The 27,774-nt window shown below is 56.1% G+C and overlaps 1 protein-coding gene and 2 long non-coding RNA genes across 6 annotated transcripts; 2 read left to right on the forward strand and 1 right to left on the reverse strand.

Moving 5' to 3' along the window:
- The first annotated feature begins 96 nt into the window (after window positions 1-96).
- Window positions 97-13,891, forward strand: LOC140630827 (uncharacterized). Its single transcript, XR_012028507.1, has 4 exons — window positions 97-291; window positions 1,645-1,869; window positions 7,468-8,053; window positions 8,138-13,891. It is a non-coding gene; the product is annotated as an uncharacterized lncRNA (long non-coding RNA).
- Window positions 8,161-18,972, reverse strand: LOC140630828 (uncharacterized). The gene is made up of 3 exons (XR_012028508.1): window positions 18,733-18,972; window positions 18,087-18,409; window positions 8,161-8,413 (listed from the first exon to the last, which is right to left on the reverse strand). It is a non-coding gene; the product is annotated as an uncharacterized lncRNA (long non-coding RNA).
- A 649-nt stretch (window positions 18,973-19,621) lies between these two features.
- Window positions 19,622-27,735, forward strand: GGT6 (gamma-glutamyltransferase 6). 4 transcript variants are annotated; one of them, XM_072821687.1, is made up of 6 exons: window positions 19,624-21,159; window positions 22,137-24,458; window positions 25,060-25,180; window positions 25,668-25,870; window positions 25,960-26,073; window positions 26,311-27,735. In XM_072821687.1, the coding sequence occupies exons 2-6, from the start codon at window positions 24,419-24,421 to the stop codon at window positions 27,342-27,344; spliced, it is 1,512 nt and encodes a 503-aa protein (XP_072677788.1). In that variant the 5' UTR covers window positions 19,624-21,159; window positions 22,137-24,418; the 3' UTR covers window positions 27,345-27,735. The 4 variants fall into 4 exon arrangements, with proteins under 4 accessions (XP_072677790.1, XP_072677788.1, XP_072677791.1 ...); XM_072821688.1 differs by lacking the exon at window positions 19,624-21,159 and having other exon boundaries at window positions 24,382-24,458; window positions 24,980-25,180; XM_072821689.1 differs by lacking the exon at window positions 25,960-26,073 and having other exon boundaries at window positions 19,622-24,458.
- The last annotated feature ends 39 nt before the right edge of the window (window positions 27,736-27,774 follow it).

Raw genomic sequence — 27,774 nt, forward strand, 5'->3', positions numbered from 1 at the left:
TCGCGGGAGGGGCGGAGGGAGGCGCGGGCGGCCCGGGACTGGGCGCCGCGCGGGGGCGGGGTCGCGGGGCGGAGCCGGGGAGCGCAGGCCGCGAAGGGGAGCGGCGGAGGCGTGGATCCCGGAGCGCGGGCGCCGAGGTCCGCGGGGGCGCGGCCGCAGGGGGAGCTCCGGGTCCCAGAGCCCCCCACCCGAGCCCGGGGCTGCAGCGTGCGGCCGGAGCCGGGGGCGGTCGCCCCACCGGAAGAAGGCCTCGACCCCAAGCGGACTTTACTCTGGAGACCAGCAATGCGGGTATGCATCCCCTGGGGGCTCTCAGCCAAGGACCGGTCCCGCTGGGGGGTCGGGGGGAGGGGGACGGGACGCCTCCACTGTTCAGGGAGCCCGACGGCAATAGCACTGCCCAGAACTGCCACCCTCACTTTCGCCCTGTCCTCCTGGGGGTCCTTTACGGGGAATCTCTTGCACCAGTTTTTAAGACCGAAGGGAGGGGAGACCCCTGTGAAGTCCCCTCGCAGCCCCACTCCGTAGCTCCATCTTTGTGTCCTTCTGGCCAGTGATCAGAAGGGGCTCCAGGCTCCCCAAGGGGCCCCTGGCGGAGGATCTGGTAGGGGATCCTGGACAGTCTGAGGTCTGGCACCGAGGAAAACAGGGTGCCCCTAGGGCTGAATCCCCAATCCTGGGATGAGTGAGCTTTGGGTAATGGGCCCTATACCTCGGAGACTATGTATCCACCGGCCTGTAATCCCACCTCTATTCCCTCTCAACACTCCTTTCTTTCCTAAACCCAGATATCCCCTCTTCCAACCGCTCCCTTCCCGGCATGCCTCACAAAAGAGGGAAGAATGGAAACAACTGTTTCTTCAGGAGGACAGGATGATGAGCAAAGATACTGAGTTTCCCTATAATTGTAATCTGTTTTAAAATAAAAATGGGAGGGGATCCCTGGGTGGCTCAGTGGTTTAGCGCCTGCCTTTGGCCCAGGGTGCCATCCTGGAGTACTGGGATCGAGTCCCAGGTCGGGCTCCCGGCATGGAGCCTGCTTCTCCCTCCTCCTGTGTCTCTGCCTCTCTCTCTCTAGGTCTATCATGAAAAAAATAAATAAATAGATCTTTAAAAAAATAAAATAAAAATGGGAACATCCAATCTTTTTCTCCCCAAACCTTTCCTGACTAGCCTTCTCCCTACCGGGCCAGGCCCACCCAAAGGAGGCCCAGTGGCTGGGCAGGCCTAGCTAGATGCCTGAGGGACAAGAGGTCCCGAAGGGCTTGTGTTTTCCAAGCACAGACCCCATGGACTGGCCCACACTGCCCACAAGGAGCTGGATCAGCCCAACAGATGCTGAGCGCCCCCCCACCCCCACCGTGGAGACAGGAAGGAACGCTGGGTTACCTAATCAAAGGAGCCTTCCAGCAATTATTTCATAAGAAAGTCAAGTGCCAAAAGGCGTGCATGTTTCATGAGCGTGAGTATGTGTGAGTGTGTGTGTGTGAGCGTGTATTCCAAGTAGCCGTCTACACGGGGTGAACCAAACTGCTCCCTGCACGCGGAGAGGCGGGGAGAGCCCCACGCTCTGCACGGCCGGGCAGGTCTGAGCACCTGGGCCCGAGGTTCAGAGACCCGGCCTCATTCCCGCCTTTTTTGCAGGACCCACGGGAGAACCACGCGGAGAAGTCCCAGGAGGCACTAGACAGCTGACCCCTGGCTCCCCGGCTCAAGTGCACCTGGGCCACCTGGCATGCACGGGGGTGGGCCCAGGCCCAACCGAGTCCAGCCTTTTCTCTCATTCCCCGGAGGGCAGGCTGGCCGGATCTCAGGTGGTGGACGGTAGGAACCAGCTGCCCGGGGTCCACCCATCCGCTCTCACCTCGGGTGAGTCACCCGCGGTCCCGATCCACCACCAGGGAAGTATTTGGGCGGGACCGGGCTCCCTCTGCCGCGGAAGTGGGGCTCCTTGTGGGTTCCAGAAAGGCCACCCCCGGCGGCTCTCCGTCCGCAGTCGGACTCCTGAGTCAGTACAGCAGCTGGAGCTGAGCCCCGGGGAGGAGAGCTGTACCAGGAGCCTGAAGAGGAGGGGCGGGAGCCGGGAGAGACTGCAACGGGCGGGGGCGGGGCCGGCGCGGGCTCTGAGCTGTAAGGGTCCGCCCTCCGGCTCCGCCCAGGCGCCGGCCCCCCCGCCCCGCCCCCGCCCGGCCCTGCTCCCCCCAGCTCCGCGCCCCTCGGGCTCCGCCCCCGCCTAGCTCCGCGCCCTCAGGCTCCGCCCCCAGCTCCGCCCCGCCCCGCCCCCAGGAGGCAGGCTCCGCCCCCCGCCCGTACCAGCCTGCGAGGGAGGCCCGCTAAGGGGGCTGCGCACTCCCTGCACTTTCACCCGAGCTGATGTCCGTGGGCGGGGCAGGCCGACCTCCCACCAGGTCCGGGGGACTCTGATGCTGTCTTCCAGTTCCTCCTCCGCTGGCTCTGACCCCTCCACTGCCTGTTGGGCGCTGCCTGGGCCCTTGCTCCAGGCTGGGAGAGGATGGGGGACATGCTGCCCACCCCCCACCTCTGGCCCCCCCTTGCTTGTCCCTTCTCCAGATCAGATCCTTCCAGACCAAAACCATCAAGTCAGGGAAGTTAGTCACAGACCTGAGATGAGGAGACTGAGGCCCCAGGAGGAAGAGGGACCAGCCCCCAGCCACAAAGCCAGTCACACAAAGGCAGGATGAGAATCCAGGCCCCATCCCCAGCATGTTGGTCCAACTGTCACACTCAGTTGGGTCTGTGCAGTGGCTCCTGTCCCGGGCCAGTTGAGGCTACTCTCCCCTGGAATTAGAGGGCTCCAGCCATCCCCCCACCCCCTGCACACCCTCCCTGGGTAGAATCACCCACCCCCATAGCCCTACCCACCATCTCCACTTGTCCACCGCCTGCCCTCTCTCTAGACCCAGCAGCCTCCAGTCTTTGCCCTGAAGCTCCCACCCAGACTCCTCATTCCTGAGAACACAGGTCACATCAGGGTTACTGGGCGGGGAAAGGACACGAGGGATGGAGTGCTCAGACCGCCACACTCCTCTGCTGCCTGGCTGGTGCCACATCATGCCCTGAACCCTGGGTCCAGGTGCATGGGTGCCGGGTACATGCACACTCCTCACAGGCAGGGGCTCTGTTGTGGCCACTCATCTGTCCCCTCACCTGGAATGGCACCTAGCTTTAGAAAGTGCTCAGGAAACCCTGGGTGATTAAATGCCTGGGAAACAGGGGCTCACTGGTTGGCCTCGGGGGCCAGGGACTGTAGATGGGTAGACGCTGAGCAGAGGGAGGGAAGAGATGGTCGGGTCCCCGGGGGGTGTGGGGTGCTGTTTGCTAAGATGCATTGGAGGGTGCATTCGAGGAATGGCAAGACCTGGGGGCCCAGGGGTGCCGCACACAGCTAATCCCCAGGTCACCAGGGACCCCTCCAAGCCCCTCTGCCAAGAAGGGCTCAGTCGGAAGGGCATGGGCCCGGCCTGATTCATTATCTGTCAGGCCCGATGGCCCTGCCACACCATCCATGCAGCCCTCAGCTTGCAGGGCAGCAAACGGGCCTGGCAATCCCGCTCTGTGACCCCGGGGGTGGGGAGTGCGGTAAAGCAGCCACACCCCATGCCCCCAGGACCCCAGCTAACAAGGAATCTGAGACATGCACTCTGGGCCTTGCCACCACTCCTCCCCTGGATCCTGGACCCACGCTCGTCCTGGAAACCACTGCCTTGCTACGAGATCCACAGCAGTGGGGACATGAGCTTGTATGTACCCTGTCCTGCCAGGTGGCTGGGCTCCGGGATCACGGGGAGAGCCAGGCATGGAGGTGGGGCCCTGGTGGAGGCTGTGCCCTGTGGGGGGGAGGTGGAGGGGGGCATGTGCCAGCGGGAAACAGCCCCACTGAGGTTGACCCCGGAGCCCTGCGGAAACTCCCCACCCCCTGGTCACTCCCACCAAACCTCAGACTTCATCATTCCATCCACAGGGGACTCTCGCCCTAACGCACATAAGTGTGGGATGTTTGTCTTCTCCCCATGCATCTGAGGGCATGTCTGTGCTTGCATCATGCTTGCGTGTACATCCATGTGGAGGAGTCACATGGGCGTTACAGAGTCTGTGGTACTTGCACATGTTCCTGCACATGCTCAATGTGTGTAGGGCACGTGTTCGTTTGCTGCACCTGTGTATGTCGGAGGGATCTCTATGCATCTGCTCGTGGGTGGTGAGCACATGTTAATACATGCATGTGTGTGCCGGCAGCACATGTGCCGACCTATACATCGCGACAAGTCCTGTGCCACTGACACTACACACATGTGTGTCTGTGGGTGTTGCGTGTCCACACAGGCTTGCTGACATCTGAGTGTGTGTCACTATCTGTTCCTTGCGCACGGCCTATGCCCCATTTCTGGCGGGCCCACGCATGCACTCCGCCCCCAGGGGCGCGGAGCCTGGGCGCTGTGGGCTGCTCTGCTGGCTCCTGCCCGTGAAGGGCTAAAGGGACCCTGGCTCTGAGCGGCTGGACACAGGGCAGAACTTCCCCCCTCGGGGAGCTATGTTGGGCCTCCGGCCCTGGGGAGGAGCTTCCTGCCGCCCACTGTGGGGGTCCAGGCTGGCATGGAACGAGTGTGTGTCCTGGCGCAGAGTGGCTTGGCGCCCTCAGAGCTGGGTGGGCATGGAGACAGCCGCGTCCATCCCCGATATGGCCATCGGGCTCAAAGTATCCGTTTCCAGGAGCCTCAGCCCCAAGCCCCAGCCCCACAGCCTGGTAAGGTCTCCACCGGCTCCCCCGAGCCCTCTGCCTATGCCCTGGGAATGGCAGCTCTGAGGCAGGGGAGCAGGGCTCAGGTCTGGGAAGAGCCCGCATCCTGCCCTGGCTTGTCCTGTGCCCCCGGGCTCTGGGGGGGGGGGGGGGTGGTGTCAGGGGCAGCACAGCCTGGAGCCCCCACAGCCTGTATTCTGAGCCTCAGGCCTCCAGAAACCAGCCCAGTGACAGGACAAGGAGGGGGGCCCCTCCTTGCCCTGCTGACCCCCGCCATTCTGGCCCAGGGGACCCAGCCACCCACAGGGTCAGCAGTTGTCGTTGGGGCTCCTTCTGCCCTGTCCCTACCCCACCCCCACCCAGAGGCCTGGCCCCCCGCCCCAGCCCTGCTCAGCCTGCTACCCTCCCCCTCCGGGACTATTTATAGAGCCTGGGCTTGGAGCCTCCCGGGAACAGGAGCCAGAGGTCCAGGGCTCGGAGGCTCCTCACCTTCCTGTGCTCGTGGGCCGGGCAGTGTCTGCTTTCAGCCCAGGAAAGGCCCCAACCCAGGCACTGAGGGTGCAGGGAGGCCGAGCTTGTGGGGGTGCTGCCGGGCCCTCAAAAGCATCCCAGGGCCTAATGGGGGCTGAGTGTTCACGGGAGGCATCGGGGCCTGCCCACACCTCCTCGCCACCCCACTGCAAGCCCCAGAGGCACCCTCCCTCTAACCCACCCCCCCCCCCACTGCCTCAGGGTGCCATTCACAGCTCTTCGCCAAATGCACAAAACCCACTTCTTCATGCAGGCCTGCCCTCGTCCCTCCACCTGAAGCATCCCTTCCACTAGCCCTTTTCCAGCAGACTCCCACCCATCCTTCATCCTTCAGGTCTTCAGAGCCTATCTGAAACGCCGCCTCCTCTGGGAAGCCCACCCTAATGAGGGCTCTCCCACTCACCTCCCCTCCCCGCCTTGTCATGCCCTTTGGAATACATCTCTTTTCCCGTCCTGTCTCCATCCTCCAACAGGCAACTTATGTGTGTCTTGAGTAGTGATTCCTGTTTGGGGTGTAGGGCTGGGGGCTCCTGAAAGGGCAGGACCCTGCCTCGTTCATCCTCCTGCCCCCCGCAGTCATGAATGAAGGGGACAAAGGGGCACACAGGCCAGTGACTGGACAGAAGCGGACAGAACGGGGGACAGAAGGGAGGCTAGAAAGACCCCTCCTGTGTGCCCTGAGCCCTGAGCAACGGCCTGGCGTCCCCGGGGTGGGAAGGCAGCAGGGGCAGCCCAGGCCAGGTCTCAGTGACACGGCTGGGCCCTGGGCAGCAGCCAGATCGGTCACCCTCATTCTTTCCAGATCAAAGTTCCCCCAGGGAACATCCTGGAACCTGACACTGGTGCAGGGGCTGAGCCAGCTGGCCATGTTCAGAAGGAGGGCGCAGAGCAGCAGGGCACCTGTCCCCAGCCCCAGGGAGGCCAGGCCACAGCCCAGGGAGGGGCAGACACACACACACACCTGCTCCAGCCCCAGCCCCAGCCTCCCAGAGGGTCCCAGGACTCCAGGCCCCCAAGGTCTCCAGCCCCCCAGGACTCCAGGCCCCCAAGGTCTCCAGCCCCCCAGGACTCCAGGCCCCCAGGGTCTTCAGCCCCCCAGGACTCCAGGCCCCCAGGGTCTTCAGGCCCCCAGGACTCCAGGCCCCCAAGGTCTCCAGGCCCCCAGGATTCCAGGCCCCCAGGACTCCAGGCCCCCAGGGTCTCCAGTCCCCCAGGGCCCTGTGACCTCTTGCTTGTCCCAGAGGTTCCCGCCGCAGACCCCCACCTCCCAGGCGTACCCTCCCCTCAGCCCTCATGTCTCTGTGTTTCCGGAACAAGGGGCAACTGCAGGGTGGGAGAGCTGTGAGCCATGGCTTCTGGGGTCGAGTGGTTTCCACGTTACTCCCCATCATCCGGTGACAAGGGGAGGGGGCAGAGCCGTGTCTGCTGCCTCCCGGCCTCTGGGGCCCTCAAGCTGCTACATGTGAGGCACAGGGAGGAGGCGGGCAGAGCTGGCCTAGGGCAGGAGGTCAGGGCCAGGCCCCTTAGCCTGCTCCCGTGTCCTCTATCCTCCATCACTGTGGAATGTCCTGCCACAGTCAGTGTGTGGTTCACACCCCCCCACGTGCAAGCGCATGCTCACACACGCTCTCTTACGCATGTATGTGCACAGTGCTCTCACACGTACATAAGCACATGCATGCACACTCACATGCTTGCACACTCTCGCATACACACAAATGCACAGTGCTCTCACACATGTGCGCATAAACACATGCACACGCTTTCACATGCGTGTACATACATGCACACAGACACACGTGCACAATGCTCTCACATATGTGTACATTGACACACATACATGCACACACGTGCACACATGCTCACACAAGTGCACACACATGCACTCTTGCACGCTCACATGCTAAGGAGTGGCTAAGAGCACAGCTCTCTGAATCTCACTCATGGCTCACTACCCTTTGTACCTCAGTTTTCTTGTCTGTAAAATGGAAATTATATCAACAGTACCTGTGGCCTAGGATTGTTACGAGTCATAAACTAGTACACATGTGTAATGTCAGGCACTCAGTGAGCACTCATATAGGAGCTAAATAAAACCAGCAAAAATACATCCAGTCTCCAAACTTGAATCTCAATAAACACGACAACGTGAGTCTACCTTTCTCTTTCTGCCCTAGGTGAGCCGGCCTCCTCACCACCAGGTCCAAAGAGTGATGTGAGTAGCTGTGGGTCAAGTCCAGCAGTGGCATGCAGTTCCAGGCGTGCATAACAACCTTCAGGTAATAGAAGGTCCATCTCATGCAGAGACATTAACTTGCTTGAAACCCTCAGCTCCGGAGCCGAGACATGCAATCTTCAAAAATTAGTAATATGAGAGGATATGTTTGTAGACAAGAAACGGAGACCAGTCCTTCAAAGAAAGAGGACAGAAGGCAGAGGCTGGCAGTGTAGGGGTGCTGGGAGGAGATTGGGGCCAGGCGTGCAGGCACTAGGGCTGAGCCAAAGCCCAGCATGTCCACCCTCAGGGCCATGGTGAGTGGCAAAGCCACACGCCCGTGGTTGGGCCTCAGCAGAGCCACCAGGCTCAGAGGGACTGTCCCAGAGATGCGACGCTCCTGTCAAGTGCAGGCCACAGCACACACGTCTTAGAAGACCGCGGTTGGGAGCCTGGCCAGATGCAGACCGAGCAGAGGCCATGGGCAGGTGGCCCTGAGTTTTGCAGAACCTCCGGAAAACCTCATAAGCAGGGACCACAGAGCACTGGTAAGGCAAACAAATCTAGGGGATGTAAGGGCTGCTCACTGAGAAACTTAGAGCAATTTGGAGAACACTTTTTTTTTTTTTAAGATTTTCTTTATTGAAGAGACAGAGCACAGAAGGAGGAGCAGAGGGAGAGGAAGACACAGGCTCCCCAAGGAGCAGGGAGCCCCACGCGGGGCGAGATCCCAGCTCAGCATCAAAGAGCAAGAAGAAACCCGGTTCTGACAACAGGAAGCAAGAGTGTGACGTCCGGGGTGTGCAGTGTGACACCACCACCAGAGCACTGTTTCCAAAGGTGGGGCCATGCACACAGCAGTGCTGAGCGAATAGCACTGGCAAGCAGGCTGTGTTTTCAGGCGTCACCTAAGGGGAAAACAAACGTGGGACCTGGGAGGGAGCAGCACGCAGGCCAGGGTCCCAGCCGCGGTCACCCGAGCATGGGGCTCCTGCCCAGGTGGTGCCAGAGGAGGACCAGATGGCCTTGTCTGCGGGAGAGCTGCGATTTTCAAGGCGGCCAGCCCTGACCACCCCCATCTCTCCAGCCCCTGCAGGCCCCCCACTCACTCTCATCACTCCCCTGGTCCCATTTGTCCCTCTAAGTGCGTCCCAGCCCTGCCTGTGACCTCCACCCCACCCAGCAGAATCTCTCAGCCACCCCTGCTCCAGGACCCATGATTCGGTCAAATCTGTGTGGGTCAGGAGCTGTTTTCCCTCCGCGCTTGTAAAAGTTGGGAATTGAGATAGACAAAGCCTGCGATGTTTAAACAGATGTGACAGGATACGAGAAGAGGATTGGTCTTGGCCCCGTGCTAAGGCCCAGGACAGCGGGTGCCAGGGACTCCCACACACCCGCTGGCACGAGGGCAGCCCACCGAAGCTGGATCCCCATGGAGGTGCTTGAAAACCAGGTTCCTGACCCTGAGCTGACCCTCCGCCCCACCCCTTGGGCTTACAAAAGAGGTTGAAGAGGTTGTTGAGGCGTTAGGAAGAATTAGAGATGAGTCCTTGTGAGTCCCACCCCAGCAGAGGGGACTGGGTGCAGGTATGCTTGGCCCTCGCCCTCATCCCGGGAAGCAGTTTCACTGGGATCATGGGGAAAGTCAGGAAATTATTCCAGGAGCGGGAGAAAATGGAGAGAACTGGAAGATTGGTGTCCAGCTCATGCCTCAGTCATCCAAGGAGGAGGACGTCCTATCCTGCCCTCCAAGGATTATGGGCCTCAGGCCCTGCCCTCCTACTGTAAGCAAATAGGTGGCTGCAGGGATGGAGGGAGCACAGAAAACATTCTTTTTTTTTTTTTTTTTAAGATTTTATTTCTTTATCCATGAGAGACACAGAGAGAAAGAGGCAGAGACACAGGCAGAGGGAGAAGCAGACTCCCTACGGGGAGCCCGATGTGGGATTCGATCCAGGGACCCCGGGATCATGCCCTGAAATACATTCTTTGAGAGGGAACAACGGGCAGCACAGATGTAATGTGCAAGGCCTGCCCTGAAGCTGGTGGAGGGGATGGGGTGCCTAGAGCCCCCAGCCCCACTGAGCTGAGGTAGCTCAAATTCTCAGGGCCAAGGGCCAAGAAGGAAGGAGACTCAGAGAAAGAGCTCCAGGTGTCTGCAGAGCATCTCCTGGAGGTTTGCTAAGAACGGCCAGGCTTGTACATGAGAGCAAAGAACCACTGTGAAATAGCAGGCCCAGCAACCTACAGAGCCCACGCAGGAGCTCAGACAGTCCCTGCTTCCACCAGTCAGGATAGACAGACCTTGCAGGGTTGGACAGACTTCGCAGAACACCAGGCCCCCAGGGAGAGCCATCGAAAGGGTCGTGCATTTCAGCAGAATGAGAGGCAATCCGGCAATCCACAGGATGGAAGAAAATATTTGCAAGCCACATACTTGTAATAAGGGGCTAATATCCAAAATACATGAGGATTTCAGTATCAAAGAAACAAGCCAATTAAAAACAGACAAAGAGGGGATCCCTGGGTGGTTCAGCGGTTTAGCGCCTGCCTTCAGTCCAGGGCGTGGTCCTGGAGTCCCGGGATCAAGTCCCACATCGGGCTCCCGGCATGGGGCCTGCTTCTCCCTCTGCCTGTGTCTATGCCGCGCCCTCTCTCTCTCTCTCTGTCTCTCATAAATCAATCAGTCAATCAATCAATCAATCAGACAACGGACCCAAAGAGACATTTTTCCAAAGACGATGCACAAACAGGCCAATAGTTGTGTTGGAAGGTGCTCGAGGTCACCGATTATCAGAGAAAGGCAAATCAAAACCACAGTGAGAGACCGCCTCGCACCTCCCAGAGTGTGTGCAATCCAGAGAACATGAGGGAAGTGCAGCCTCTGTGGACACAGTATGAATACATATAACACACACAAGGGCATATTATGCACCCTGAGAAAGAAGATCCTGCCGTTCACAGATTCGTGGCTTACACTGCACGTAATTAGCCAGACAGAGAAAGAAAGGCACATCCTGCCTGGTCCCACATGTAGGGGGAGAAAAAGCCAAAGGCTTGGAAGCAGAGATGCTTCACAGGCAACCATGTGAGGCAATGGGCGTGTTAATTGATTGTGGGAATTCTTGTACAGTGTGTCTGTACATCAAATGATCATGTTGTGCACTTTGTGTTTTTTTTAAGTTTATTTATTTATTTTTTAGTAATCTCTGTCCCCAACGCGGGGTGCAAACTCATGAACCTGAGATCAAGATCAGAGCTGAGATCAAGGGTCAGATATTAACCGACGGAGCCACCCTCACACCCCTCATGTTGTGCACTCTAAGCATATGACAATTTTATTTGTAAATTATACCTCAATAAAGCTGCAAAAAAAAAAAAAAAAAGAAGAAGAAAAGGAAAAAAAAAAGGAAAAGAAAAAAAGAAAGACCATGAGCTAGCAGAAGGGCTAACCAGACTCATAATAAAGGTCGCCTTGAGCAGCCCAGGGTGGCTCAGCAGTTTAGTGTAGCCTTCAGCCCAGGATGTGATTCTGGAGACCCGGGATCCAGTCCCACGTCGGGCTCCCTGCATGGAGCCTGCTTCTCCCTCTGTCTATGTCTCTGCCTCTCTCTCTCTCTTATGAATAAATAAAATATTTTTAAAAAATGAAATGCATAAATCCCCCCAAGACATGAAGTGTCAAAATTCACTTCAAAAAGAATAGCTGATCCTTCTTAAAAGAAATCTCCAGAGCAGCCCAGGTGGCTCAGCAGTTTAGTGCTGCCTTTTTGGTCCAGGGCATGATCCTGGAGACCAGGGATCGAGTCCCATGTCTGGTTCCCACCATGGAGCCTGGTTCTCCCTCTGCCTCTCTCTCTCTCTCTCTCTCTCTCATGAATAAATAATCTTTAAAACAAACAAACAAACAAACAAAAAAGAAATCTCCAGGCACCAATTACTTCACTAATGGAGTCTACCAAATATTTAAGAAAAAAATGTAAAAAAAAAAAAAAAAAAAAAAACACCTTTTAAAAAATGAAGGAAATTTTCAAAGGACAGGACCTGCTCCTGGCCTGGTTTTTTCCTGACACTCAGAGTAGATAAGAACATCACAACAGAACTTGAGCAAATTGAATCCAGTAACACACAACGAGATAATGCATCATGACCATCAGGGGTTTCCGTCACAAATGCAAACTTAGTTTAGCATTTGAACATTAAGCAATATAATCCCAATTAACAGTGCAAACCAGAAGAACTATAGGATTAGCTCAATAGATGCAGAAAAATCATCTGAAAAAATGCAACATCCCCTAATGATCAAGTGTTTTTTTTTTAAAGACCTTTTCGTAAATAAACTAGGGACAGAAAGGAACTTCCTTAATCTTACAAAAAGCAGCCAAGATAAACCTACAATGAACATCGTTCTTGACCATAAAAGGCTGACTGGGTCTCCTCAAAGCTTAGGGGATTGGCATATCTTGTCTCACCTCTTCAGTTCAAACTTGTGCTGGAGTTTCAGCCCATGCAACAGACAAGAAACAGAAGGTGTGCATGCCAGATACCAAGAAAACCCTTTGTTCACAAAACATGGGTGTGCATGGAGAAAATCTTAAGTAATCAAAAAAAAAAAAAAAACAAAACAAAACAAACTACTGTAACTAATCAATGAACTTTGTGAGGTCTCAGGATACAAGGATCAAGGTCAATCCATAAAAATCAATTAGATTTCTCTACCTGAACAAGACATGAGTAGGACACTGGGATTTTTAAAAATCCCGTTTACGATAGTATTTACAATAGCAGAAAGCCCAGTACCATTCAGGATTGCAGAACACTTAAAAATGCCCAAGGATATATTTAACAAAACATACACCAGACCTGTATGCAGAAAACCGCAAAATATTCCAATATCCTAAATAAATGGAGAGATATGACTGTTCACAAATTACAAGAATCAATATTACTGTTGATTCACTTCACATGGGTCTGCAGAGCATCACCACCCCAATCAAAGTTACTGTCCCCATGCGGGACTCGGGACTCGATCCTAGGACCCCGGGTTTATGACCTGGGCCGAAGGCAGAGCCTTTAAGATTTATTTATTTATCTTAGAAAAAGATGGGCAGCCCAGGTGACTCAGCGGTTTAGCGCCACCTTCAGCCCAGGTTGTGATCCTGGAGACCCAGGATCCAGTCCCACATCGGGCTCCCTGCATGGAGCCTGCTTCTCCCTCTGCCTGTCTCTCTGCCTCTCTCTGTGTGTCTCTCATGAATAAATAAATAAATAAATAATCTTTAAAAAAGAGAGAGAGAGAAAGAGAGAGAGAGCACGCGAGCAGTGGGAGGATGACCCGAGGGAGGGGGAGAAGCAGACTCCCTGCTAAGCCCCACACGGAACGTGGGGCTCCATCCCAGAACCCTGAGACCATGACTTGGGCTGAAATCAAGAATCAGATGCTCAACTGAGTGAGTCCCCAGGTGCCCTGGCCAAGAGTTCTTAGGGAACAAAATCAAAATGATAAATAGAACTTAATCAAAAATAAAAAGTTCTAGGGGCGCCTGGGTGGCTTAGCCAGCTAAGTGGTCGACTCTTGATTTCAGCTCAGGTCATGATTTCAGGATCATGAGATTGATCCCAAGTCAGGCTCCATGCTCAGTGGTTAGTCAGCTTGGGAATCTCCATTTCCCTCTTCCCCTCCCCCTGCTCAAATGCTCTCTCTCTCTCTCTCTCTCAAATAGATAAAATCTTAAAAATAAATAAATACAAAGTTTTGATCTGCAAAAGAGGCCATTAAAATATGGAAAGACAAGCCACAGACTGGGTGGGGGGGGGACGTTTGCAAAACAGGTTAGTTCATTTACTTAGACTTGAATCTAGAGTGTACAAGGAATTCTTAAAACTCGATCTTACCTGATTTTTTTAAAAGCAATAGATTTGAACAGATACTTCACCAAAGAAGTTATTTGAATGGAAAATAAGCAAATGGGGATGCCTGGGTGGCTCAGTGGTGCAGCATCTGCCTTTGGCTCAAGGAGTGATCCTGGAGTCCCAGGATAGAGTCCCGGATCGGGCTCCCTGCAGAGGGTCTGCTTCTCCCTCTGCCTGTGTCTCTGCCTCTCTCTGTGTCTCTATGAATAAATAAATAAAATCTTAAAAAAAAAAAAAAAGAACACAGAGCAACTGGAATTCTCATTCATGTCTGGTGGGAATGCAAAATGGTGCCAGGACTTTGGAAGGTAGATGGGTAGGTCTTCCTGAGTCAACCCTACACTATGTGGCCCAGGAATCTCGCTCTTGGCTATTCACTTAAGACAGATGAAAACGTGTGTTCGCACAAAGATTTGTGCACAAATGTTACTAGCAGCTATGTTCACAGCAATAAAACGCCGAAAACAACCCAATCTCCACTGGTGAGCAAATAAATTGTCCTCTATAGATGCAACGAACACTGCTCATCAACAAAAAAAGAAAAAATACAAAATACATGCAACAACATGGATGCCTTTCCAAGGCTTAACTCCACGTGCTAGGAGTCAGATGTGAATTATGATATATTGTAAGATCCCATCCTGATCTGTAAATCCTCAAAACAGGAGCCCTTTGGAAAAGACAGACACAAGAGGGCCAGAGGTAAACAGTGAGACTGGGAGGGAAAAGGAGACTTTCAGGGAGATAAAAATGTTCTTTGTCTTGATTGTGGTGTGGGTAAACGGCTGTATGTGTTAAATTTGGTGAATATCTCTTTATATACATTATACCTTTAAAAAATATCTGATTTTTAAAAGGGAATGTACGGCAGACCTGCTGGGCAGCGGCGGTTTTGAGAACACTGTGGTGACAGCTCACTGCATGGGAAGCTGACACCCCTAAACCTATGGGGGGAGGGCTGGGTGCCTGCCTCCACGGGGACAGGTGCAAACACAGGACCCAGGGTGCCCCTGAAGCCTGCCCGCGCGCGCCCCCTGGCGGGAAGTGACACCCTGACAGCCGGAGCGCAGGAGCGGAGGTGGCGGGGGAGGGCAGGGGGCAGGGCCAGCGGTGTCCCCAGCAGGCCCAGAACAGATCCAGAAGGCGCAAGGGAGAGGATTTTTTTTTAAATTTTTATTTATTTATGATAGTCACAGAGAGAGAGAGAGAGGCAGAGACGCAGGCAGAGGGAGAAGCAGGCTCCATGCACCGGGAGCCCGACGTGGGACTCGATCCTGAGTCTCCAGGATCGCGCCCTGGGCCAAAGGCAGGCGCCAAGCCGCTGCGCCACCCAGGGATCCCAAGGGAGAGGATTTTAACCTTGAACGAACTTTTACGTTTTGTTTTGTTTTGTTTTGGGAGACCTTGTTCTTTTTTTTTTTTTTTTTTTCCCATCGTGGCGAAATCTACCCAACGTAGAAAGTGCTGCGTGAGCCGTTGTCAAGTGTATGACCTGGGGACCTGGGGGCACTGAGTACCCTTACGGGGCTGCTGCGCATCCGTCCCCGGAAACTCCCCCGGAAAGTCCCTGCCGCAGCCCCGCCCCACCGCACGGGACTCCGCGTAACCCCCATCCTCGGAGTCAGTGCCCACAGTTGCTCGTTCCATTCAGGTCGTTTCCGGCTTGTTCAAGAGCATTTCCAGTGGTTCCTAGGCTGGGATCACCTACGTGATTTCTTTTTTTAATTTATTTTTTATTTTTTATTATATAATTTTTAATACCGACATTCTGGTCACCTCACACCTCACACAGAATCACCCTACGGGGAAAACCCAGTTCCTGTAACCCCATTTCATTGCCTCCCAGTCTGTAACTGGACTCAAATCTGAGCCTGTCTTGGTGGCCAATTACAGAGCCACAGTGAAGAAAGGTGTGTGCATGCTCACACGCTCACATGCACACACACAGGCATGCACCCAGCAGGTCTGAGCTGGAGGGGTGCTGAGCGGGCTCCTGCTGACCGCCGGCCTGCCCCATACCCCTCCTTGCCTCTGAGACCCCCTGGCTTGATGGAGCTCTGCCCTGCCAGCCAGCCCATGTGCCCAGAGGAGGTGCCCACGCACACCCGATAAATGTGTCTGTGGGAGCATAAACATAAGCAGCAGTTCTTTGGGGCACTCGCTTGCAGAGACACTGATTCAGTTGGTGTTTGGTGGGGGGGACAGGGGAGACCAGGATAGCAGTATCTTAAAGCTTTGATGGAGTGTGAAGAACGAAGGTGAATGGGAGTGTTGAATCGCTGAATTCCACACCCAAAACTAGCACACACCATATGTTAACTGACTGGAACTTAAATAAAAACTTTTTAAAAAAATGGACAAGGGCCACCTGGTGGCTCAGTGGGTTAAGCGTCTGACTCTTGACTTTGGCTCAGGTCATGATCCTGGGGTCATGGGATGGAGCCCAGCACAGAGCCCACTTAAGATTCGCTCTCTCTCCCTCTGCTCCCCTGTAGGCACTTGCACACATGCACCCTCTCTCTAAAAAAATGGGGGGTGGGGGATCCCTGGGTGGCTCAGTGGTTTAGCGCCACCTTTGGCCCAGGGCGCCATCCTGCAGTCCTGGGATCCAGTCCCATGTCGGGCTCCCTGCATGGAACCTGCTTCTCCCTCTGCCTGTGTCTCTGCCTCTCTTTCTCTCTATGTCTATCATGAATAAATAAATAAATAAATAAATAAATAAATAAATAAATAAATAAATAAATAAATAAAATCTTTTTTAAAAATGGGGGTGGCTCAGTGGTTGAGTGCCTTCAGCTTAGGGCGTGACCCTGGGGTTCTGGGATCGAGTCCTGCATTGGGCTCCCCACAGGGAGCCTGCTTCTCCCTCTGCCTGTGTCTCTGCCTCTCTCTCTGGGTCTCTCATGAATAAATAAGTAAAATCTTTTTAAAAATATTTTTTAATTGAGAGTGATTCCTGTTGCAAAAATCACTAGAGCCCTAGATAGGGCAGCTGTTATCAACCGTGGCTACACGTTGAAAACACCTGGGAAGCTTTATACACACTGATTATCACCAACCTAAAGATTCTGATTTAATTATTTGGTCAGCTTCGGTATTAGGAGTTTAAGGTTGCCAGACTCTAAGGTGATTCTAACGTGTGTCTAAGGCCAAGAGGATGAAGGAATGAATCTGCAGTCCTATCCCAGGCGACTCAGCACCCCCTGTGAGCGTGCGCACCAGCGTGGGTGGTTGCTGGGTGTGAATGACCCCGACCACTAGAGTATCACAGGACTGAAGCCCTAAAGTGGTGAGGAAGTAACTGCTTCCTGGACCCAATTCCAATGGGGAGGGGCTCCCCCACCCCCTCCCCGCCCAGCAGGCCTCTGGCACCAGCCAGCTCTCCAGCCCTCAACTGTGTCTGTGGAGGTAGGGTCAGAGTCCACAGGGTAAGGGCTCCATCCTACAGGCCGCCCTCGCCCCTGCATCTGACCCCAGGAGCAAGTCAGCTGTTCCCCGTTCTTCTGACCAAATGGCTCTGAATCGGAGGTTCCCATGACCGCATCCCCAGGTTGATGCGTCAGTGGGAGCGGATCACAGGCCTCATCCTCGGGTTATGATAAGAGGACACGACTCGGGAGCAGTGGGTGGAGAGATGCCCAGGACGAGGTGTAGGGAAGAGGCAGCGCCGCCACACCCTCCCCAGGGCCCGGCCAGCACCCGCCGGGCTCACTCTGTCCTTCTTGGCTCCTACTGAGGCTTCATTACTCAGACACGATTGATTAAACCATCGGTTGCAGGTGATTGATTCGACCTCCTGCCCCCTGTCGGTACCCAGAGGTCAGGAGGCAGACCGGGAGTGGTTCTCCTGCCACCAGCCCCCTTACTGGGGTCCCAGTGCCACCTTGCTAACAAACAAGACACTTTTGGGGTCTTGTACCAGGATTTAGGACATTCTAGGGGTTCAGGAACTCGGTATGAAAATAGGATAACGAAATACACATTTCTGACATAAGTCACACAGCCGCAGGCAGGAGCTCCTATCTGTGGAGGGCCCGCCGTGGACCTACCCCGGCCTCAGTGTTTGCAACATGCATCCTCCCTTGACTCACACATTGGCTCTGGGAGGACAGATGTCGCCGCTCCTGTTTTGAACAAGTGGAGTCAAGGCTCCCTGCAGCCGTGCATGCGGTGAGTCAGCGGCACACAGCGGACCAGTTCCTGGGTCTGCAAACCAGCGCCACTCCCAAGCCCTGCGGAACCCCACCCTCCTTGCGCCGCCCCAGCCTGTCCAGTGTCTAACAGGAGCTTGGCTGACAGGCACCTGTGGGGCGTGGGGGGCAGTGCCATCTGGGCCCAGGGCTTTGGGACGGGAAGACACAGAAGGGAAGTTTCCCTGGGATTCGATCGGGGGAAGTCTTGGTCCCAAAGAGCTCATCAGGCTCTGTCTGGCTCCAGGAGCAGAGAGATGTGTGTTCACAGGGGCCAAGGAATCACATCGGCTGAGCAAAGGGAGCCAGTGCTAGGAGCCCAGGGCCAGGCCGAGGCTGCTGCAGAACATGGGGACACCACAGATGCAGCGGTCCCGACTGCCTTCCCACTGGGATTGTAACTGCCCCTGAGTTTATGAAACAAGAGCACATGGTCTCTGTGAATCCCCCCTCCACACACACGCACATACACACATACCTTTGGCAAAACACAAAGGTGGTGGTCCTCTGCTGGTGTCTCTATTCGGTTGGTTGCTTTTCAATCGGAGGAACCAGAAACCCCAGAGACCAGCTTAGAGCAAGCTGACAGGAAACGAGAGGCAGGGAACTGGAGGCAGCAGGTCAACATGATTCTTTGTAGGTCAGCGCTACTGCACATGTGGTTCCAGGTCCCCTGGGACTTACAAAAGCCGATTCCTGGCCGTAACCCAGCTCCTCCGGGTCAGAACTCCAGGAATGACATTCTGATTTCACAAACTCCCAGAGTGGCTCCAATGCTCCCAAAGGTAGAGAATGCCACACCTTTGGGGGACGAGGCAAGAGAAAGGGCACCAGACGATTTTTGTGAGTGTTGTTCCAGTGCAGAGAATACTCAAGCTTCAAAAATAAATAAATAAATAAAACCTACATTTTGAGATAAAATATCCCTGCAGAGAAGTGCATGTGTCATACACACACAGCTGGATATATTTCCACGATCCCACGTTTGGGGACCAGTGTCCCAGAGGCTCCCTCTGCCTCCCCAGGTCACCAACTGACTTTGAGGCACACAGAAGGCACCCTTCCCCGCAGGGCCTTGGCCCTCGCCTCTGTCTGTGAGAGGCTACCTGCATCCCTGCGCTCACCTGAGATGCCCCTGACTCCCAGCTGCAGAGCATCTGCAGGGGCAACCCAGAAGGGGTGAGGGGAGCATCCCCACAGGCTGTGGTGCTGATGTCAGTGGCAGGTGTGCATGTCTGTTGGCTGCATCCCTAGGACAGAGCTGCTGCTCAGGTGTTGTTGAGAAGGAACCAGTGGGGAGTCAGTGAAGCTGCAGAAGGGGCCACCAGTGGGAGCACAGGGTCCTGGGGAAGAGCCAGGTGGGGGCGTGGGGTGAGGGGGATGGCTATGCGCCCTCGGGCAAGACAGTGTTGTGCCCAAGATCGTGAATCCGAGAAACCGCCAAGGAGCCGACACCGATGCAATCACACGAGGGTTTATTTACAAGCTCGAGCCTGGGCCCAAGTATACCCGACGCAGCGGAGCAGGGACTTGGACCTAGACTCTAGCTTGTAAATAAACCCTTGTGTGCTTGCATCGGTGTCGGCTCCTTGGCGGTTTCTCGGATTCACGATCTTGGGCACAACATTTGGGGGCTCGTCCGGGATCCAAGAAACCTCCAGGACCCCATGCGGAGGGTTTCACGCGTGGTGAGTGCACTCAACTTTTTCCACCTTTTGCGCGCATATTTTCTGAGAGCTCTGAACTGTACTGTACTGTAGGAATTCCAATCTGTATTGGGTCGGCTTTGGCTTAGGCGGACGCGCTGGCAGGCCATCGACCGGCGGTCTTGAGGAGACGTCCCTTGCCCCTGCCTGGAGGACAGTGTCCTCATCTGTATAAAGGACGGGGTCCTCATCTGTATAGAGGACGGGGTCCTCATCTGTAAGGAGGGCCGGCTGCCAGCCCTTCAGGTTACTTTCTGTTTTGTTTCCGCGGCCGCACGGAACGTTTGTCTGTTACCGTGTTCTTGTTAACCGTTTACACGTTTGTCTGTGTTACTATGTCCTTGCTAACTGTTTGTACATTTGTCTCTGTTGTTGTGTCCTTGTTAATCATCTTTACTGTCTGTGTCTTGGTGTGGATTGGGGACACAATGGGGGAGACAGAAACCACTCCCCTATCGCTTATGCTCTCTCACTTCTTGGATATTAGGGAAAGAGCTTGTATTCTGAGCATAGACATATGGAGAAAGAGGTTCCAAATTTATTGCATATCAGAATGGCCAACCTTTGGCGTGGGATGGCCCAGAGAAGGAACTTTTCACCTACCTATTATCTTACAAGTTAAGGCCGTGGTCTTCAGGGACAAACCGGACGGCCACTCTGACCAGGTGCCCTACATCCTGATCTGGCAGGACATGATCGAGAATCCCCCTCCTTGGCTAAAACCATTTTTACCCCCCAAAGCAGGACCCACAGAGATTCTAGCCCTCCAGAAAGCCAAAAAGGAGACCGACTCTATGCCTGAAGCACCCCTTTGTCCAGTCTTCCAGGATTCCTCCCCGGAGGACCTGATTCACCCGCCGCCCTACTGGGCATCCCTCCCCGCTTCTGCCCCTCCATTGGAGGCATCAGGGGCTGCAGAAGGGGCACCACCCCTCCCTGACGAGGGAGTCCCTGTGCGCGGGCCAGCAGCAGGGACACGCGGTCAGACACACCGGACGGCCGCACCTCTGAATGCGGGGCCAACTGATTCCACCGCCCTTCCTCTCCGAGCCATGGGGCCCCCCGACGAGACTGGCAAACAGCTAACGTTATATTGGCCGTTCTCCACCAGTGATTTATATAATTAGAAAACCCAAAATGCAAAGTTCTCTGATAATCCGAAAGGTCTAATCGGGCTTTTAGATACTGTTCTCTTTACCCACCAGCCTACTTGGGAGGACTGCCAACAGCTTTTGCAGGTTCTCTTCACCACCGAGGAAAGAGAACGAATTCAGGTGGAAGCCCGGAAGTCTGTCCTGGGAGAGGATGGACAGCCGACTCAAAACCCAGACCTCATAAATGCTGCCTTCCCTTTATCCCGCCCCACCTGTGACTACAACTCAGCTGAAGGTAAGGAGAGACTGGTCTACCGCCAGACTCTAACGGCAAGTTTCAAGGCTGCCGCGCGCAAGCCTACCAATCTGGCCAAGGTCTATGATGTGAGGCAGGGTAAGGATGAGAGTCCAGCAGCCTTCTTAGGGAGAGTCATAGAGGCTTTTAGGCAGTACACCCCTATGAACCCAGAAGCCCCAGAAACAAAGGCCACAATTATCATGGCTTTTGTTAACCAGGCTGCTCCGGATATTAAAAAGAAATTACAAAGAGTAGAGAGACTGGGAGAGAAGAGCTTGCAGGACTTAGTGATAGTGGCAGAACGAGTCTATAATAATAGAGAAAGTCTGGAAGAACAACAAACCAAACTAAGTGACCAGTAGACCCGAAATCCGGCCAAGATCCTGCTGGCCACAACCATGGACGATCCACAGGAAAGACGGAGGCACCTCAAGAAGCTGGCTTCAGGGACAGGTAAGGAGGATGGCCCTGGTCCCCCTTGGGAGCTAAGATGAATAAAAACCAATGCGCCTATTGCAAAGAAGAGGGCCATTGGGTAAAAAACTGCCCTAACAAAAGATCTAAGGCCCCTGCCAAGATCTTAGAAATGGAGGACCTGGACGATTAGGAAAGTCAGGGTTCAGCACCCCTGTCCGAGCCCAGGGTAACTCTTAAAGTGGAGGGGCAACCTGTTGAATTCCTAGTGGACACTGGGGCACGACATTCAGTTTTATTACAACCCCAAGGAAAATTGGCAAACAAAACTTCATGGGTGCAAGTGGCCATGAGCACCAAACAATACTCATGGACTACCCGAAGAACTGTGGATCTCGGCACGGGCCGGGTATCCCACTCCTTAATGGTCATCCCTGAGTGTCCCTACCCGTTGTTAGGTCGGGATTTGCTCACCAAGATGGGGGCGCAAATTTGCTTCCACCTCGAAGGGGCAAAAGTCTTAAACAAGAAGGGGCACCCAATTCAGGTGCTTGTCCTGAGTTTAGAAGACGAACATGTCTCCACCAAATGCCCTCAGCGCCAATGACTGACATTGACCGTTGGCTGCGGGAATTTCCCCAAGCGTGGGCAGAAACTGGGGGAATCGGGCTGGCCCAACATCGACCAGCCATATACGTAGAACTAAAGCCGGGGGCAGACCCTGTCAGGGCCCGCCAATACCCCATGCCTCTGGTAGCACGTAGGGAATCACACCCCACATACGGCGACTACTGGACTCGGGCATATTAAGGCCTTGCCAATCGGCATGGAACACTCCCTTGCTGCTGGTTCAGAAACTGCACTCTACGATTACAGGCCAGTCCAGGACTTGAGGGAAGTCAACCGGCGAGTAGAGGATATGCACCCTATGGTCCAAACCCATGCACCCTCCTCTCCACCCTGCCTCCAGACAAAACTTGATATACAGTATTAGATTTAAAAGATGCCTTTTTCAGCCTGCCTTTAGCACCCAGGAGCCAAGACCTCTTCACCTTTGAATGGATGGACCCTGAGAAAGGCATCAATGGCCAGCTGTCTGGCAGAGCCACTGGCAGCCGGAACGTCGGCTCAACGGGCAGAACTGATCCCACTGGTCAAGGCGCTGACCATGGGGGAAGGTAAACGAATAAACATCTACCCCGACAGCAGGTACGCCTTCGCCACCACTCACATCCATGGAGCCCTTTACAGGGAGAGAGGGCTTCTAACAGCAGAGGGAAAGACTGTTAAAAGCAAAATGGAGATTCTTGAACTCCTAAAGGCCCTCTGGCTGCCCAAGGCCCTAGGCATCATCTGTTGTCCGGGGCACCAAAAGGCAGACACGCCAGTAGCCAGGGGAAACCGGCTAGCTGATTTAAAAGCAAAAGAGGCGGCCCTTCTGGTGACCCAGGTCTTAGCTACCACACTACCGGATCGGGGGGCACCGACCCTGCCTGACACCCCCAACTATACTGATGCTGACTTACACTGGATCAAACGCTAGCCTATGACCCAGTGCTTGCGTGGCTGGTGGAGGGCCGCAGACTCCAGCATCATCTTGCCAGAGGAACTAGGACGCGAGTCCTATCCCAAATGCATCGGAGTACTCTCATGGGAACGAGGAAGATAGAAGACCTCATACCTCATACCTCATGCCTCCGCCCATGGATCTAACCCGGGCACCCGGCTCCGAGGGGACCGCCCAGGAGCCTACTGGGAAGTGGACTTCACTGAGGTAAAACCTGGAAAATACGGGTATAGGTATTTACTAGTGTTTGTAGATACTTTTTCAGGATGGACAGAGGCATTTCCCACCAAACATGAAACGGCACAGACCGTGACCAAGAAACTGCTGGAAGACATCTTACGAGGTATGGTTTTCCTGTTAGGATCGGATCAGACAACGGCCCAGGATTCGTCTCTAAGGTAACACGGGGAGTGGCCCTAGTACTTGGGGCAGATTGGAAATGACATTGTACATATAGGCCCCAGAGCTCAGGACAGGTAGAGAGGATGAACAGAACATTAAAGGAGACCTTAACTAAATTAGCCCTGGAGACTGGTGGGGACTGGGTGACTCTCCTCCCCTTCGCCCTATACAGGGTGAGGACCTCCCCATATAAGATGGGACTGACTCCCTACGAAATCATGTTTGGTCTTCCTCCACCGGTTATCCCCAATTTAAAACCTGAGGTGCTTGCTGAATTTGATGATCACCAACTTCTTTTCTCCCTCCAAATGTTACAACGAACCCATGAGCAGGTGTGGCCTAAGCTGAGGGCCCTCTATGAGACTGGGCCACCCCTGGACCCCCATCGATATCAGCCAAGTGACTGGGTGTATGTGCGGAGATACCAACACTAGACACTTCAGCCTCGCTGGAAGGGACCCTACCTCGTGATCCTGACCACTCCCACTGCTCTCAAGGTCGACGGGATTACTCCTGGGCCCACTACACCCACGTCCCTCTGGCCGGCTGACCCACACGCCGTTCTCACGGACTTTGTTCCAGAATGGAAAAGCCAACCAGACAAGGACAATCCCCTAAAGCTAAGACTGCACCGTTCTCACTTATTTCCCACCTCCAAGACTCCCTAGTCCGAGGTTGTCCTTCAAAATAAAAGGGGATTAGACTTAGTCTTCTTACAACAAAGGGGGGGGGGTTATGTGCTGCCTTAACTGTAAATAAGAGCAAGAACAGCAACAAGGTTGGTGAGAATCCTGGTTTAATCATTCCCCTGGCTCACTCTGAGAGCAACCTGGACCCATGATTGAGTCCTGTATAGGATCCTCTGAAAAAGGGGGGAATGTGGGACCCAGGAAATTTAACAAAATCCCCTACCCCTGGATAAGCAGAGCAGGACTGACTCTATTTTGGCTGCACCCCCCTTGTGCTGACTGCTTATTACCTAGGGCACTGCCCCGCCCTAGTCAGAGACCAGGGCACACCCTAACCCGAAATCCGGCTCAGTGGACCAGCATGACTGTGCAACTTTCTGCGTATCCCATTGGCCACGGGCCCCTATAAAGTTGCTGAGCCTCTTAGTCTCGGGGTCCAAGTCCCTGCTCCGCCGTGTCGGGTGCACTTGGACCCAAGCTCGAGCTTGTAATAAACCCTCGTGTGTTTGCATCGGTGTCGGCTCCTTGGCGGTTTCTCGGATTCGCCATCTTGGGCACAAGAGAGCACACAGGCGGGGTGGCCTTGACCGGCCACGGGAGGCGGGGACACGTCTGGGAGTCAGGATGTGAGGCCGGCAAGATGGCGGTGCGCCGGGATCACGGGGGACAGGTCAGCACAGGTGTGTAGGGAGCAGAGGGCCCCCCCCGCCCCCCCCCCCCCCCCCCCCGTGTCCACGGTGGCCGAGGTGGCAGCGTTTGGGCCCCCGGAGGCCTGCAGTGCCACCTGCTGGACAGGAGCCCCACGACGACACCCCGGGGAGTCCCACCCTGCAGGCCGCTCCCAGAGAAGGCCCTGGCTGCCCACACCAGTGCTGAGCCGCATGCTGAGCCTGACCCACACCACACTGCGTCCCCAACGGGCAGAGGGATCCGGGGGCGATCCGCGAAGCTCAGGGGGCCGCGGGGGTCCTGGCCTGGTCTCAGGCCTGCGGTGCGCCGAGGCTGGGCTCCTCCCACCCCTCCGGCTGCTGCACGCCCTCCCGGCCCCCAGCCCCGTGAGCCCCTAGGCCCCATGCCCTGATGGGGCAATTGCTCGCAGCCGCCCTGGCCCTGCGCCCTGCCCAGACCTGTTCCAGATTCCACACCACCTTCCCCCGGGGCTGCTTCCACCTCCCCACCCCCCACCCACCGCCCAGCGCAGGCGAGGCCGGGACTCAGTGGGGGAGGCTGACCAGCGGGAGAGCTGGCGTGAGCACCGCGGGGCCATGGAACCCGCCGCAGGGCCTGTGCTCTACCAAAAGCTGGCGCTCTGGGATCCAAGCCTGGGATCTGAGGAGGAGGAGGAGACAGAGACGTTGGAGCTGGTCATTCCCAATTCCTGGAGCCCCCAGGACTCCTTGAGGTGAGCCAAGGACCAGCCTGGGCACCCGGCAACTCAGGCCCGAGGCCAGCGAGTCCCCCCTTCTGGAGCCCCAAAGGTGGGGGTGGGGGCAGGCCCCCCATGCTTGGCTGGGCTCCAGGAACGTTCGGGGTAAACGGGGAGAGGCCGGGAGGTGCAGGAGGCACCTGCTCAGCAAGTTGGAGCCCGGCAACACCTGGCAGGGCCCACTCGTCCCGCCAGCCAAGCCACCCACAGGCCTCACGCCGGCCTGGCCCAAGCCTGCCTCTCAGCGTCCTCCTCAGAGATGCCCACCCCAGCAGCCCTGCTCCCCCAAACCCCTCCCGGGCACCATGTCCTGTCTGCACTGTGCCAGGAGGACCTTCTCCTTGGCCGGCTTGAACTCCTCTCCCAAGTTAGACCAAAACTTTTGGGAAATATTCCCAGGGTTCTCTTGGGATTCTTGGCTGCCCCCGACCCCAACCTCAGCTCAGGACACCTGTCTCGGCAGGAGAAAGGTTGACAGCCTGCCCGGGGCCTGGGCTCGCCTAGTCGCTGCTCTGCTGCTGCTGGCCGTTGGCCTCTCGCTGGCCGCCAGGCAACTCCATGCCAGGGGCGACCCCACAGGAAGTCCGGGCTCAGGAGCAGCCCCGCCCAGTGGGCACTCCCACACCCCTGGCGTGTACCACCGCGGTGCCACCATCAGCCCTGCAGGTCAGTGCCAGGAGGTGCTGGGGAAGGGACGGTGGGGGGGTGCCTGGCTGCGGACCCTCCCCACCCAACACCGTCTCTTCCTGTTGCAGCCATGTGCTCCCACCTGGGCCGAGAGCTGCTTGCCGCCGGCGGCAACGTGGTGGACGCCGGAGTGGGAGCAGCTCTGTGTCTGGCAGTGGTGCACCCTCACGCCACGGGGCTAGGTCAGTGACCCTCCACGCCAGGCCTGCTCGGCGCCCGGGAACTCGGGCCCCAAGCTCAAGGCCGGTTGGTGGCAGGACCCAGGAGAGTTAGGAGCCTCCACTCTGGGCTGTGGTCCCTGTTCCAAGGTCCGAGGGGTCATGACCCCGGGCCTGGTTAACGACCCCTGTCTCCAGCCCAGGCAGTGACTCCCGACCCCCGTGTCACCGAGTCCTGTGTGACCCCTTTCTCCCCTGCAGGTGCCACGTTCTGGGGTCTCTTCCATAACGGCACCTCGGGCAGATCGACCGCCCTGACGTCGGGCCCAGCCCGGACCCTGGCCCCGGGCCTGGGGCTGCCGTCTGCTCTGCAGACTCTGCGCTTGCTGCACACGCACTTCGGCCGCCTGCCCTGGCCACGGCTGCTGACTGGCCCCAGCACGCTGGCTCAGGAGGGCTTCCTGGTAGACACGGCCCTGGCTGGGGCTCTGGCTGCACAGGGCACAGAGGGTCTCTGTCCACTGCTATGCCACAGTGACGGGACGCCCCTGGGCCCTGGGGCCCGAGCCACCAACCCAAGCCTGGCAGCTGTGCTACACAGGGCAGCACTGGCCCCCACCCCAGACCTCGCCGGGGAGGCCCTACTGAGGCCACTACTCAGAGACCTGGGGCTGCAGGCACCCTCCGTGGGGCCCACACCCTCCCTGGAGCCGGCACTGCAGCTGGCTGTGCCCCAGGGTGTCCTGTCCACCACCCGCAGCCCCTCTGCTGGCCCAGAGCTGCTGGCCATGTTGCAGGCAGCCCTGCATTCTGGAAGGCCCCCTCCCGACCTCTGTCTACCACTCCCACAAACTCCTGTGACCCCTGTGGGCAGTGTCCTGGCCACCATAGACAGCAGTGGCTCCGTGCTCCTTCTAATCTCCTCACTCAACAGCTCCTTTGGCTCTGGACACCTGTCCCCAAGCACTGGGGTTCTACTTAGTGATCTGGTGGCTGCACCTGCCGCTAGTGCCTGGGCCTGTCCCCTCGTCCTTCACAGCAGCTTGGATGACACAGATGCTGATGTGCTGGGGCTGGTGGCTTCAGGAGCCCCTGATGTGGCCAGGGTCACAACTCGTGCCCTGCTTGGTCACCTGGCTGGGCCCCAAAACCAGGCCCAGCACTGGCAGCACCAGGGACCGACACAGAACACTAGCATTTGCGGCCAAGGGATCCTGCTCCAGGTGGCCGCTCATGCAGAGCACGCCCACGTCTCCAGCATCCCCAGTGGCTGCTGCACCTTCCAGGGCTTCTAAGGAGGCAGTGTGTAGCAGTGAGGGTGGGGTGGGGGTTCTCAGGCCTGCAGGCAGGGGCAGAGCAGGCCCGGCAGGGATGACCTGCATGCAGAGTGTGCACAAATTATGTGCTCACAGCCTCTGACCTGGTCACCAATCTGGACTCCAGATCTGGGTCTTTTTTCGCTTAAGGATACTGAGGGTAATGGGTAAGGGCACCAGGCCGCAGCGCCAGCCCTGAGTTCAGATCCAGCTCTGAGAAGGACAGGTAGAAGGGTGCCAAGCTCATGCCTTGGCCCCAGGCCCCATGGGAGGGGCAGGCAGACCTCTCTGGCCTCCTCTTCAGGACACCCACCCTCTGCTGACCTCTGTCAGCTGATCTGGAAACAAAATAAATATCAAATCTCCTGGATGCCTGTGCCAATTCTGCTTCCCAGGTTCCCAAGTGCCT

Source organism: Canis lupus, chromosome 3 (genome assembly GCF_048164855.1).
Source record: "Canis lupus baileyi chromosome 3, mCanLup2.hap1, whole genome shotgun sequence".
NCBI lineage: Eukaryota > Metazoa > Chordata > Mammalia > Carnivora > Canidae > Canis > Canis lupus.